This window comes from Physeter macrocephalus, chromosome 4, assembly GCF_002837175.3.
Source record: "Physeter macrocephalus isolate SW-GA chromosome 4, ASM283717v5, whole genome shotgun sequence".
Taxonomy (NCBI): domain Eukaryota; kingdom Metazoa; phylum Chordata; class Mammalia; order Artiodactyla; family Physeteridae; genus Physeter; species Physeter macrocephalus.
Window position 1 is genome coordinate 145730386 of NC_041217.1, and position 14360 is coordinate 145744745.

The window sequence follows — 14360 nt, forward strand, 5'->3', positions numbered from 1 at the left end:
CTCACTGCCGCGGCCTCTCCCGTTGCGGAGCACAGGCTCCGGACGCGCAGGCTCAGCGGCCACGGCTCACGGGCCCAGCCGCTCCGCGGCACGTGGGATCCTCCCGGACCGGGGCGCGAACCCGGTTCCCCTGTATCGGCAGGCGGACGCGCAACCACTGCGCCACCAGGGAAGCCCTGGTCTAGTCTTTTAAAATGTATCACCTGTATCTCTCTTTTCAAAATTGGCGTGGTAGTGTACGTGTAGTTTTATATCTTGTTCACAATAAATGGGAAATGCATTTTTCTATTAACATGGTGAGTTTGAGGTATCTGTTGAACATTGTGTAAATAGCAAGCTGCTATTGTTTGAATTACACTTCAGTTTACAGTTCCTTAGCTAGAGCTTTTGTAGTAAATTAAATATTTTTGCAAATTATATGTTTTTGCATTTCTAGAAATATGTTTGACTATTACAAATGTTTTTGAAATTTGCCTAACAGCAGTGCCGTGGCAAAAATGAATTCTGGCTTCACCTTTTTACCAGCTGTGTGCTCTCTCAGTAACAATGCCTACCTCCTAGTATGGTGAGAATTAAGAGAGATAATAATGACATCATCAACAGTAACTAACACTTACGTAGCACTTGTTATGTGCCAGGCACTATCCTGGGCCTTTTATATATATTGATTCGCTTACATAATTGTGTGTCTCTTGTGTATGTGTTGTATACCTATAACATATACATATATAGGTGGAGCATAGTGCCCGGCACATAGTAGTTCTTCAGTAACATTTCCTCCACCCTCCTCCCCCACCAGGCAGAAGGCATTTTTACTCCGCATACTGATGCCCTTAAAATTACACACTCTGCCTGGCGGGCGTGGGGGTGGAGCACATGCTCTGAGGCTTAGTTCTGCTCCCTTCACTTCCATGGACGTTGGCCAGCCTCATTGGTTGTGAGCGCTCAGGTCCACTTGCAGGCATGCTGCTCCCGCATACCGCTATGTGCCAGTGGTACCGTGCAGACTGGTGAGACGTGCCGGAGGGGAGGTTCACCAGTCCACCTCGCTTCCTCCGGTGGCTGAGGAGAGTGCTCCATGCTGACGCTGCCCATGTTGGGGACCTGACTTGCACATGGGATGAAAATTCCTAGAAGGGGGTGTCTGTACTTTGCACGGCATGATGAATAGCAGTAGTTCTGTTTCTGAAAGCTGGGATGCATGTACGTAACACCTGCCTGACAGAGATTTACAACTGCTCCCCAAGCTGCCTCTGTAGATTGCAAAACTGGGTCACGCTTTTTATAAGATCCATACCTTGGAGGGGGGTAAAGGCGGGGGTTTTTTTGTGGGTTTTTTTGTGTTTTTGTTTTTTTTTTTTACCAGAATGCACTACAGGGAACAGAGGCTGGTGGTGTCTTAGGAGTTCTGAAGTGCTAGTTAACATCTAGCTGGCCAGCTGCCCATGTGACTAGAAGTTGGAGGGGATGAAAAACGATTTGCAGCTGAACTTGGCTGTTTTCTAAATAACGTCATGCTGGAAAGATGAATTGGGCTAGAATGGGTCAGCCTGAAACAAGTTCCATACTTTTAAATACTGGACATACTGCAGCTCAACCTCTGGGAAATGAACTGGAGCAGTTCGATGGCTGGTGTGCTCACCGAGGCAGGCCCACTATTATGGCCTGGCTCTCAGTTCGCAGGCCGGGGGACAGCGGGGCCATCGGCACCTATTTGGAGAGTAAGGCTCCACGTGTGGCTCGTGATCCTTCTGTGGGAGCACTTGCTGTAATGGAAAATATCTTTCACTTTTAGCGCGGCGAGCTGCAGCCCAGCTCAATTTGTGCAGCCTGGACGTAGTTGCTCTGGGTTCTCATTCAATTAGGTGACTGATGAAGTTACTTAGCCTGCTGGAGCTCAGGTTCTTCTTTCCTAGTGAAGTGGCTCCTGCTGAGGATCTAGAGGGCTGCCTGAGAGGTTGATCAGCAAGGGAGTTGTAGTGAAGCAGAGTCTGCTTTTCCCCATTATTCCACGAATCCTCTGCTGCTTCCCAGTACTTCCAAGCAGTAGCCGTTTGGCTTTTGCTTGACTTTACAGCCCTCTATCTCTGCGCCATACACTCTGCAGGAGGAAAAAGGAATGGGAGGTTTCTGTGTCCACCACTAGAACGCCATGGCCATGAGTTGGTTCTTTGTCCCTGTCTTTGGTTAGAAGGGGTTTGCCCCCAGGAGCCTTCTTGGCCGGGTCAGCAACTTTTTTTTTTTTTTTTTTTTTTGCGGTACGCGGGCCTCTCACTGTTGTGGCCTCTCCCATTGCGGAGCACAGGCTCCGGACGCGCAGGCTCAGCGGCCATGGCTCACGGGCCCAGCCGCTCCGCGGCATGTGGGATCTTCCCAGACCGGGGCATGAACCCGTGTCTCCTGCATCGGCAGGCGGACTCTCAACCACTGCGCCACCAGGGAAGCCCGGTCAGCAACTTTTAATGCCTCTCGGGGTAGGCTGTAAATCCGCAGTCTTCATCAAGGAGGTCTGACCAAAATACAGGAGAGGTTTCTCTTAAGAACAACACCCTCGGGCCAAAGCAGTCCTTGCTGAGCTTCTGGCAGGACTGTCTTGGACATGCAGAGCAGGTGAGAAGGGAACCATACAAGCTTTGGGAGACTTGTTAACTAACGCTTGATCCTCTGAACATTCAGGGAGTCCTACTGAAGGAATCATTTTTTTTGAATCGGCCACACAAGAAGAAATGAGGTAGAGCAGTCCCAGCCCCCTGAGATGCTCTTAAACAAGGCACTAATTATTTCTTCATTGCTGTTCCAAGCATCGCTGTTTGCAGGGCTCTTTGCTGTGCTTCGTATTAGGCTGCTTATTCTGGGTTGTCAGTGTGGTGCTGAGAGGTAGCCTGGCTGGGATTCATTTAGCCCTTCTTATCCCTGACTGACTTCTAAAGCTTCTGCTTCAAAAGAACTTGCAGAATCAACTGTGCTTTTGGTTTGTGTCTCTGGTTACTTCTGCCTCCTGCAGCTCGTTGATTTTTTAATGTACCATAATTGGGAATTAATCTGCGAACAACAGCATTTGGAAAAAATTAATTGTGTGTGGAATGTTTGATAATCAAGTGCATATGTTAACCATTTCTTTGCTCTTTGTCATTTCAGGCATTGCTCACCGCGATCTGAAGCCAGAAAATATATTGTGTGAATCTCCAGAAAAGGTACTTAGGGCCTGATTTGGGATGTCACAGTTCATACTGACTCAGGGAAGCCACCCTTACTTTCAATGTAAATCATTAGCAGCTCTCTCGGCCTCAGGTACCAAGTTGAACTGATTATTATAGGCACATGAGAATATTATACCTAACGTGTAGTGTTTCTACATCCCAAGTAGGGCTAATCCTTGGCCCTTCTGTGCTCTTTATCAGCAGATTGGCTTAAGCCTGAGTGTTTGTAAAATATATGAGACCTGCACAAAATGAATGTTTTCTAATCCAATGCACCTACCTTTAGAGCAGTAGATGCGAGTCAGACAGCAACTCCATCTTACATCAAGCAAATCTCTGCCTGTAAATGATATTTATGTTATGGTATATATGCCTGCCGGTGTCCACCACCAGAAGTGATAATTAGGAAGCAAGTTCTTGAATAGGGTTTCTGCTTCCATTTTTATTTCCAACGGTGCCCATTAAAAAGAAGACATTTATACTTGGTGTTGAACAAATGCAACCTATTTTAACCTTTATCTTAATCTACTAGTAAATGGAAGTGTTTGCATCTTCATAGCATGTATGAATTTGACAAAGTCTTTGTTAGGAGGGACTTAGGCCCAGGTGGTTTTGATGGCCCACATTCCTAGCTGTGTGTGTATACATGTGCATATGCATGACACACGTGTCTTGGTTAGGGGAGAGCTCATAAATAAGGAGTGGCTGTGAGGGAACATGTGAGTCAGCCTGCTACTTACAACGCTTTTGTGGGGAATAGAAATGTATTCGCTCAAATAAATCTTGTGACTTCCTGTCAGTGGCTCTGGCATAAAACTTTATAATTTATCATGATTATCATTATGGTTATTATTAATAATTATGTTTAACATTTCTTGAGCACTTAACATTGTACCAGGCACTTACACTTGTTTTATCTAGTATTTATAAAATCTCATGAGGTAGACACTATTATTATATTCATTTTATGGGGATAAGGAAACTGAAGCTTAGATAGATTTAGAAACTTGCCCAAAGTCACTCAGCTGATAAGTAGTAGAGATTAAAACTAAGGTAGTCTGGGCTTCCCGGGTGGTGCAGTGGTTGAGAGTCCGCCTGCCGATGCAGGGGATGCGGGTTCGTGCCCGGGTCCGGGAGGATCCCACATGCCGCAGAGCAGCTGGGCCCGTGAGCCATGGCCGCTGAGCCTGCGCGTCCGGAGCCTGTGCGTCCGGAGCCTGTGCTCTGCAACAGGAGAAGCCACAACAGTGAGAGGCCCGCGTACCACAAAAAATAAATAAATAAATAAAACTAAGGTAGTCTGACCCCAGACTCCACTGGTGCTCTGAACTATTCTGTCATAGTGCCTCTGGTTTACAGTGTACTTTCATGTCCTTTGTTTCATTTGATCTTCATGACACAGGTTTGTTGCCCCTTTTTATGGCTGACATTAAAATTAAGAGAGACTGAGTGTAAAAAGACATCATCAAGAAAGTGAAAAAACAACCCACAGAATGGGAGAAAATATTTGCAAATCGTATGTCTGATAAGGGTTTAATATCCAAAATATATAGAGAACTTCTAAAACTCAATATCAGAAAGACAACTTAATTTAAAAATGGGCAAAGGGCTTGAAAAGACATTTCTCCAAAGAAGGTATACAAATGGCCAGTAAGAACATTAAAAGATGCTCAACATCCTTAGTCAACAGGGAAATGCAAATCAAAACCACAGTGAGATACCATGTCACACCTACTGGGATAGTTACAATACTGAAAATAGAAAATAAAAAGTGTTGATGAGGATGTGGGGAAATTGGGACTCTTCCCCATCGCTGGTGGGAATGTAAAACGGTTCAGCCACTGTGGAAGACAGTTTGGCAGTTCCTTAAAAAGCTAAGCATAGCATTACCACAGCACTCAGCAATTCCACACCTGTGTATATACCCAAAAGAGTTGAAGACAGAGACTTGAACATCAATGTTCATAGCAGCACTAGTCATAATAGCCAAAGCTGGAAACAGCCCAAGTGTCCATCAACAGATGAGTGGGTGAACAAAATGTGGTATATCTATATAATGGAATATTGTGCAGCCGTAAAACATAATGAAGTTCTGACGCGTTCTACCACATGGATGAACCTTGAAACCAGTATGCTAAATGAAATAAGCCAGACACAAAAGGACAAATTTTGTGTGATTCCACTTATATGGAATATCTGGAATAGGCAAATTCATAGAGACGAAAAGTAGATTAAATGTTACTGGGGCTGGAGAGAGGGGGAAATGGAGAGTTATTGCTTAATGGGTAGAGTTTCTGTTTGATGCGATGTGATGTGACAGTTTTGGAAACATACTGGTAATGGTTGCCCAACAGTATGAATGTAATAATGCTACTGAATTGTACGCTTGAAAATGGTTAAAATGGCATGTTTATGTTATATATATATTTTAACCACAATGAAAAAGAGAAACTAAGTGAAAAAGAAAAGAAGAAAGCTAGAATGTAAGGCAGAGAAAAGGGAGGGAGGAAAGAAAAAGAGGTGGGAGCCGCAGCAGGTAAATGGCAAATGGAGACTAGCACTTTTGACTCGCTCGCTGCGCTACTCCACCACTCGGGGCATTCTCATGCATGCACACAGCGCCTCCCACTTGGCTCCAGAGATGACTCATGCTCTCTGCAGTCTCGGGTGCAGCATCTAGTCCCAGTGGACTGGGCTGCTATGTTGATGCTGCCTAGAGTGACCAACCATCCACGTTTGCTCGGGCCTAAGGGATTTCCTGGAATGCAGGACTTTCGGTGCTTAAACTCAACAAAACCCCAAGTAAGCAAAGATAGGTTGGTCACCCTAAGCCACCTGAGGTGGTCAGGGGTTTTATGCAAAACTCCTTTGCCCTGCAATGAGTGAGCTACAAGGAGTCTTTCAGGAATACGTGCTAACTTCTCTAACTTCTGAGTTGCAACCTACATTGTTGGCAAGAGTTCCATAGGTTTGCTCCTTGTCTTATACGAAGTTCACAACCACAGTCTAACCCCATGTAGTGCACACATTTTCTCCTAGTCGGGAAATAAGGAAAGAGCATGGAGAAGAGGACACCTTAGGACAAATCCTCAGGTGATTTCTAGTTCACTCAAGAAGAGGAAACATGACTGCCAGGTAAAGCTGGGCTTCAGTGTGGCAGCCACACTGTGGCAGTGTACCCACATAGTCACGCTGTCTCCTCACGCCCTTTGGCTGCTCCTATTTGTAACTTTGCTTCCTGCTTTCCGTTTCAGGTGTCTCCGGTGAAAATCTGTGACTTTGACTTGGGCAGTGGGGTGAAACTGAACAACTCCTGCACCCCCATAACCACACCAGAGCTGACCACTCCAGTATGTATGGCTGGGCACCTGTGCCCTCTCCTTCTGAGCTCCTGTCCCTAATGCTCTGGAGACCAGAACAGAGGGCTAAGGAGGGGAAACCGAGTGTGTCTGCTGCTGCCTGAGTTGTTGTTTGGCCTCACTTCCAATCTTAACAACCACCCCCATCCCCCACCCCTCTCCTGCTTAGGTGCTAGTGGAGCTGACATTAGAGCTTTCAGTTTGGGGTGGGTCCACTGCTAATGAGGAGACAAATTATATCCATAAGAACAGGCTGAGCCCTGACTCCTGACCCAGGTGAAGACAGACACTACTCTCAGGCCCACCCTTTTGCATATGAGCATGTGGACAGCTCCCATTCCCATGGTGGAGTTGGGGCGCATCCACCTTATGGTGAAGGTTAGGGAGTGTGGCCTCTGTGGCAAGAACTGAGAGGTCTTTGCACGTAAGGGCCTGGCTGAGTTATCCTGTTGCTTCTCTCACTTCCCATTTCCTGCCCAGATGGTGCTGCTGGGAGCTGTTTCTTCCTAAGACGTCTCTTGTACATACTGGATACACTATAATTATTATAATTCTTTTGAGATTTGCACACTTCAAAAGTGAGTTTTCCTAATTTTTTTTTAAATTTTTTTTGGCTGCATTGGGCCTTCGTTGCTGTGCGCAGGCTTTCTCAAGTTGCGACAAGCAGGGGGCTACTCTTCGTTGCAGCAAGCAGGGGGCTACTCTTCGTTGCAGCATGCGGGCTCAGTAGTTGCAGCACGCAGGCTCAGCAGTTGCGGCACATGAGCTTAGTTGCTCTGCAGCATGTGGGATCTTCCCCGACCAGGGCTCAAACCTGTGTCCCCTGCATTGGCAGGCGGATTCTTAACCACTGATTATCAGGGAAGTCCCTAATAATCTTTTTTTAAGACGTTTTTAAATATGCCCATGTCTCATTCTAAGCAACATTATTAGAGATGTCTCTGTATTAGCTTCTACTGCACTGAGCTACCTTATTCTCAAAGTCATTAACTCTAATTGCCAACAAAGAAAATGTCCTTTCTCCACCCACCATCTTCCCATCAAATTAGTTGTGTATGTTGCAGGGCTGGGGGGAGGGTTGCCTCCTGGTGAGCCTGAAATAATGAAGAGGGAAGCAAAAAGAGTTTGTTTTGTTTTTATCAGCAGTCTTCTATGCAAGTATGGGAGGAAGGAATCCTGGATTCTTGACCTGGGTTTGCGACTGATGTGCTTGAACAAATCCCTGTCCCGTTCTAGTCCTTGGTTTTCCCATCCATAAATGGGAGACGTGAGGAGATCAGCTTTGTTCTAAGAGCTCTCCTAGCTTTGATGGTCTCTTAATTCTAAATTCTTATTCTTCCATGCTCAAAGCTAGCAGGGAAGCTTGGCAGGACTTCACTTTAAGAAATCCTTGCTGGGCTTCCCTGGTGGCGCAGTGGTTACGAATCCACCTGCCAGTGCAGGGGACAGAGGTTTGATCCCTGGTCCGGGAAGATCCCACATGCCACGGAGCCACTAAGCCCGTGTGCCACAACTACTGAGCCTGCGCTCTAGAGCCCGTGAGCCACAGCTCCTGAAGCCCGCATGCCTAGAGCCCGTGCTCCGCAACAAGAGAAGCCACCGCAATGAGAAGCCCGCGCACAGCAACAAAGACCCAACTCAGCCAAAAATAAATAAATAAATAAATGTATAAAAAGAAAAAGAAAGAAAGAAATCCTTGCTTTATGGAATTGGATCTCCTCCCAAGAGCTGTGCTCCTGGTACATTGAAGCACCTGCTCATTGAGTGACTTTACAGAGAGCCAGGGCAGGGAGAGATTCCTGGAGCTTCTTGACCAGGGGTCTCTGCCTACTGGAGAAGGACCTGAGAAGATAAGAAGGTGACCTGGAACTAACTGGTCCTGTGGATTGTGGGGAATGATAGGACTCAGTTTACAAATGTCCAGTGGCCCAGCTTTTCTAAGTGCCTGGGTGGCACCAGTCAAGCTCTCTGGCTGACTTTCTCGACAGCTTCTTACTCTGCAACTCCATCCTCTTGCTCAAGTCCCATCACGGTCCCCTCCCTGTGACTAAGCCTCTCTCTTCTCTACCATTTCCCCCTCTCCACCTCCGGCCCCGCCCAGTGTGGCTCTGCAGAATATATGGCCCCTGAGGTGGTAGAAGTCTTCACGGATGAGGCCACTTTTTACGACAAGCGCTGTGACCTGTGGAGCCTGGGTGTGGTCCTCTACATCATGCTGAGTGGCTACCCGCCCTTTGTGGGTCACTGTGGAGCCGACTGTGGCTGGGACCGGGGAGAGTTCTGCACAGTGTGCCAGGTGAGTACAGGGCCTGCTGGGAGGTCAGGCGGCTGGGGGAGGCCAAGCAGGACTGGGCTTGGTGATTGTGCCTGCTCTGGAGTGGGGTGTATCGTGCCCTTCCCTCTCAGTCCAGGAGCAGCCACCAGGTGAGATGGAGATCATCAGGCCCTCAGCCCAGAGAGGAGTTCAAGGGAGGATTGTTAGAGAATATCATTCCTGAGCTGAGTGAGTCTCAAAGGAGGAGTCTGGCCCCCTCCAGGAGGGGGAGAGAAGCAAGAAATGAAAGTAGAAGGAACAGCACGAGCAAAGATAGGAGGTTTGAAACAGCGGTGTATGTCGAGGGAGGAAGAGGAAGGATAAGGATGCTGGTGGCGGGAGATGAGCCCGGTCATCTGGGTGGAGGGCCCTGGATGAAGGGCCGAGGAATTGGGCATTGTTCTCTAGTTGACATTCCTCACTCATCACCCACCTGGCCCTCCAAGTAGCATCGCCATCCCACCCACCCAGGGCATTCTATGTGGTTGGATGATTTAGGGGAGGGTGGGGGTTGGGGAAGGGGCCCTAGTCTGGGAAATACCCAGGCCACTAGCTGCAAGGTGCAGCTGATGTCGATTGGACCCACGTGATCAGACCATGACAGGCACACCCTGCCCATCCCCTGGCCAGTGTGGCCTCAGTAGGAATCTTCTTTACCTAGAACAAGCTGTTTGAGAGCATCCAGGAAGGCAAGTATGAGTTTCCTGACAAGGACTGGGCTCATATCTCCAACGAGGCCAAAGACCTCATCTCCAAGCTCCTGGTTCGAGACGCGAAACAGAGACTGAGTGCCGCCCAAGTTCTGCAGCACCCATGGGTGCAGGGGGTGAGTGACTCGTTGGGGGGGGTGGGCGCGTCCACCTCTTCAGGGCTGCAGCAAGGCATGAGGAAGCTCTCACACCCCGGTGGCTGATCTCGGCTGGAGGGAGCCGGATGGCAGCTTCAACCCCTGTGCACGTAGAACTGAACTGACCCCTGGCCTAACCCCACACCGAGCGCCTTACAGATATCACTGACTCGGCTCTAACCTTAGCCACAGACTAAGCCCCAGGTGGCCCATGCCCCTCTGGAATGGAAGAGGCCTCTGGGAGATTCTCCGTGTGCGTCCCACTATTGGCAGAGGCACACAGCGGAGAGAGCGGCCTGGATGGTAGCATCATACCCTCATACAGAAATTTCGTTAGCTGAGAGCGCGCAGAAACAAGGCCTTTCCACCCTGCTTGCTGTGCGGCTGCACTGGGGGCTCATAGGTTCCCCTTGTGCTGCTGGGGTCTGGCTGCAGCTTTCCTGAAAGGCAAAGGCTGGTGTTTTCCCCAAAGGAAGGCTCCAAGTCTTCACTAGAAAACATTTTTAACCATCCTCCTCAGTAATCGTGATACCAGACCTCTGTCCCTCCAAGGGGTCTGCCAAACCACCTGTGATTTACTGTGTCTCCTTGGTCTGCCAGTCCCTAGCCAGCCTCAGTGGCCCTGACAGTGGAAGGAAGCAAACGTTGCCAGCCCCAGTTACAGGCGGGAACCCAATCCGTGGGTCTCCAAGTGGCTGATTCCCAACCACCCAAGAGCTGCTGCAGCCACCCAAGTGCTGCACCACTGAGCACTTACCACATGCCAGACTCTGGCAGTAGTGGGAGGAGCGAGACCCAAGCCCTGTCTTCATGTTCTGATGGGGAGAGGGAACCAAGGGAATAAATGATAGGCTAGTACAACAAAGGTGTTATCAAAAGTGTTCAGGGCACCAAAGGACAAGGACCCACCTCTGCTTGGGACAGGGGTTGGGGGGCAGCAAGGAAGGGGGACTGTCTCATGGGGGAAGTGACCCTGGAGCTGGGTCTCGGAGGGTGATTAGGACTTTGCCAGGTAAAGAGAGGGCTCTCCTTGCAGAGGCAGCTGGGTTGGGGGCTGTACCTTGCTTTCTGTCTCCTTGGAAGGTCTGACCCTGCAGGCACGCATGGGCAAGTCCCTGTGCTGGGCCCGAGCCTCTAGTAACCTACCCACTCCGCTGGCTTGGGTAGGGGCAGCTCTTGAAAGAGGGAGCAGCGCTTACCCACACATCTGTCCTTCCCGTTCTAGCAAGCTCCAGAAAGGGGACTCCCCACGCCGCAAGTCCTCCAGAGGTAAATGCTCCTGCTGCACTCCACGCCCTTCCTCATTTGGCTTTGACTTTCCCCTCAAGCTCTCAGCCACACTGGGGCCCATCCCCGCCGTGGGGGACTGGGAGCCTATCTCTAGGCTCAGGTATCCTCTTCCTGAATGGGCTCCTGGCCTCCCTCTCCTCGTTCCTCTTCCTTGTCTCCCTCTACACTAGGTCTGGCTCCCTCTCTTCTTTTCTTCCACCTGGATGGCTTCCCCTGCCCCAGCATCTTTAAGATCCAGCCTTAGGCTGTTTGCAGGAGAAAAACCTGTTTTGTGGATCCACATGAATCCTAACTGGAAATCACTATTTACTGCCCAAAGCATACCAAGGTTTCCTTTTGCTGCTGCCGGTTGGTGAAAGTAGCAGGAACCTGGGGCCTTGTAAGGCAGAGGGACCAAGTGTCATATACACTCCACTAGACAAACAATAATAATGGCCCCTGTATAGGAAATACTTAACCACTCTCCAGGTATCGTACTAAGGGCTTTACATATATTGAATCTCATAAGCTTTACGATACATTTAAAAGAGAGGTGCTCCTATTGCCCCATTTTATAGATGAGAAGACTGAGGAATAGATAAATCAGGTTAACTTACTCAAGGCTACACAGTAGCCTAGGGAGTGGGACTTTGAACCCAGATGTGTTTGACTCTAGTGCCTTTTAACACTAGATCATATTCCCAGTGAGCACTCCCTATTCCCCAAGGGCCAGGGCTAAATAAAGCCTCATGGGAAGCCCTCTGGGAACCAACCTCCTGGCCAGTTTCTGGGAGTTAAACAGGGAAGTATTACACCTTTATAGTCACAGTTTATTTGAGCCCAGCTTGGGTTCCTCCCTGATTCTCTAGAGCTGCATCCAGATGCCTTGAGGCTCCAAACCTCAGGTCCACCTTAGAAAACTGATTCAGCAAACCCAGAGTGCCCGTTACATGCTAGTCCTGAGCTAGGTTCTGGGGACACAGACGTAAAGGCACAGCCCCTGCTCTTGGAGCTCCCTGTCCTGACGGGGGAGAGGGATGTACATGGGTGAGTTTCAAGTGCCGTGACCCTTCCTCTGGTAGAGCGTGTGCAGGGCTCAGAAGAGGGGGCTCTGGATGGAAGGTGGCGTTTGTCCCAACTCTTAAGTCCAGAGACAGTCCTTGAGGCTCAAAGCCTTTCCAGCCCCAGAGAAGTCAGATTCCAAACCCATGCAAGAACTTCTTCAGAGAGCAGCCTGTGCCAGCTCAGAAAAATCCAGTGGGAGCATAGAACCGCAGCAACTGGTGCAGGTGTCGAGGAGCTGGCTGGCGGACCCCACTGAGCCCTGCCTCCCTCTCTTCTCTGCTCCCCCCATCCCTGCAGAAATAGCAGCACAATGGACCTGACCCTCTTTGCGGCCGAGGCCATCGCCCTTAACCGCCAGCTGTCTCAGCACGAGGAGAATGAACTGGCGAAGGAGTCAGAGGCGCTGGCTGAGGGCCTCTGCTCCGTGAAGCTTTCCCCTCCCTCCAAGTCACGCCTGGCCCGCCGGAGGGCGCTGGCCCAGGCAGGCCGCAGTGGAGACACGCAACCGAGCCCGACACCCACAGCGCTCTGTCCCACTCCGGGCCCCAGGCCTTGCCCCACTGGAAACCTGTGAGGGGCCTGCTCTGCGGCTCCATCCAGGCCTTTTCATCCACAAAGGCTCTCGTCCTCTTTTCCCCAGAGTCCTCAAGGAAAAAGCTTTTTCCGAAGGGGTTGTCTTTGAAAGGGAAACTATCACTTGTCACTTTGCATAATCGCCTGCGGCAGGGACATCTTTTTACTGGGCTCCTGCCCACCTGCTCACCCGCCTGCGGATCGAGGATCCAGCCCGCTCTCAACGGCTGGGGCTGCGGCCTTCAGGGAGCCAGCCTTGAGAAGCGTCAGTTGACAGAGGCTCTTCCCTCTCTCTGCACTGTCACCCCCCTCTGGCAGTCCTTCCACCTTCCTCTGTCCTCCGGACGTCCTCCCCCTTGGCTGAGGGAAGCCATCCCCTCAATTCAGGGAAGGGCAGAGAGCCTTCTGCATTCAGGAAGCCAGATCAGTCTTCCAGTCGATAGTGCAGAGGAGCACATAATCTTTCTTTGCCATGACCAAAATGTGTCCGTCATTTATCATCCTCTTCCTTGTTTGGGATTGCTGCTAAAGTCAGTATTATTTCGTTTTTTACAATATTTGGCATTTTTTCTAACCGTGCTCTTCCGACAAAGTTGAGACTTTAAACTCCCACTGTGAGCCCATGGACTTTCCAGAGCTCTTAGGGTTCACTCTTCTCTCCTGAATTTCCATGCATTTGGAAGGGTTTAATGAGCTATTTCCTATTACTCTAACTGGTTTTAAGCTGTTCAGATGATGAGTGACTTAGAGACCAGTGTGTCTGCTGCTTCCTTCCTCAAGCCTGGTGTGGAGGGCATCACAGGTCTGGGGCACTGAGGAGCTCTGTGCCTGATGTGGAGCCAGGCCGGAGGCTGCCCAGCCACCCTGGTCTGAGCCGTGTGGTGCCTTCTGCTGGGGAGCTGATAGCTGAGCATCAGCTGAGCTGCTTAGTTATCTAAGAAAATCGATTTGCATATGTCAGATGTTTTTACAACACAAGGATGCTATTATGCATTGTGCTTATTTTAATAAAACTGTTTTAAATTCTGGTGCCTTCCTGGTGGTCCTTTCTTCACCTGCAACCCTGAGGAGGAGACAGGCCTTCTAGAGAGGGTCTGGGTCCAGCCGAGGGGGGGTGCCCCTTGTCAAGACCTCTGAATATAGCACTTCAGAGGATCCATAACACAAGGTGAAGGAGAGATCATTGCTTCTCTTTTTTAGGTGAGGAAATGAAATTCATCAAACATTTGTCAATCTCCTTTTCTGTGCCAGAACCCAGAGATAAGTGGGAAACAGCATCTGCCTTTTAGGATCTCCCTATCCAAGGGAAGAGGCCGTGTCAGCAACCATCACACAAGCTGGCTTCAAAAAGCACTTTAACAGGCATGCCCTGTACCCAGCCCAGCCCAGCCCACCCACCCAAGTGGAGCAGTGTCCCGTCTGTCTGAAGCAGCACTAAGCCTTTCTTGAGGCTCCATCGTGTGCCTGGGACTGTGGTTGTCCTGCCAGAGTTAGCAACAAAGAAAAATGGCGCCTCGATCCACAGTCCTCATGTTCTTCGAGCAGAAGGCTTCTGTGCGCATTGCCTTAGTAACCCTCAGAACCAGACTCAGGACTGTATGGGGAGGGCCTTCAGAAATTCCCAAGGAGGTGGCAGAGGGAGGTCTGAGCGTCAGGGCAGAAGGCTGGGCGCTGCTGCCAGCTTTGCTCCCTGGGGGAGCAGAGAGCCGAGATGGGGTGTGGGGCTCTTCCCT

General features: G+C 49.7%; 1 protein-coding gene across 7 annotated transcripts in view; it reads left to right on the forward strand.

Moving 5' to 3' along the window:
* Positions 1–13655, forward strand: part of MKNK1 (MAPK interacting serine/threonine kinase 1) — a 42807-nt gene extending 29152 nt beyond the window's left edge. For 6 of the 7 annotated variants that reach the window (XM_028489418.1, XM_028489419.1, XM_007130518.3 and 3 more), the window contains 6 exons: positions 3139–3194; positions 6455–6550; positions 8661–8855; positions 9535–9699; positions 10946–10989; positions 12352–13655. In XM_028489418.1, coding sequence (XP_028345219.1) covers positions 3139–3194; positions 6455–6550; positions 8661–8855; positions 9535–9699; positions 10946–10989; positions 12352–12628 — 833 coding nt within the window. In that variant the 3' untranslated portion in view covers positions 12629–13655. The remainder of the gene's footprint in view (positions 1–3138; positions 3195–6454; positions 6551–8660; positions 8856–9534; positions 9700–10945; positions 10990–12351) is intronic. The other variant, XM_024119793.3, reaches the window with a different exon arrangement.
* The last annotated feature ends 705 nt before the right edge of the window (positions 13656–14360 follow it).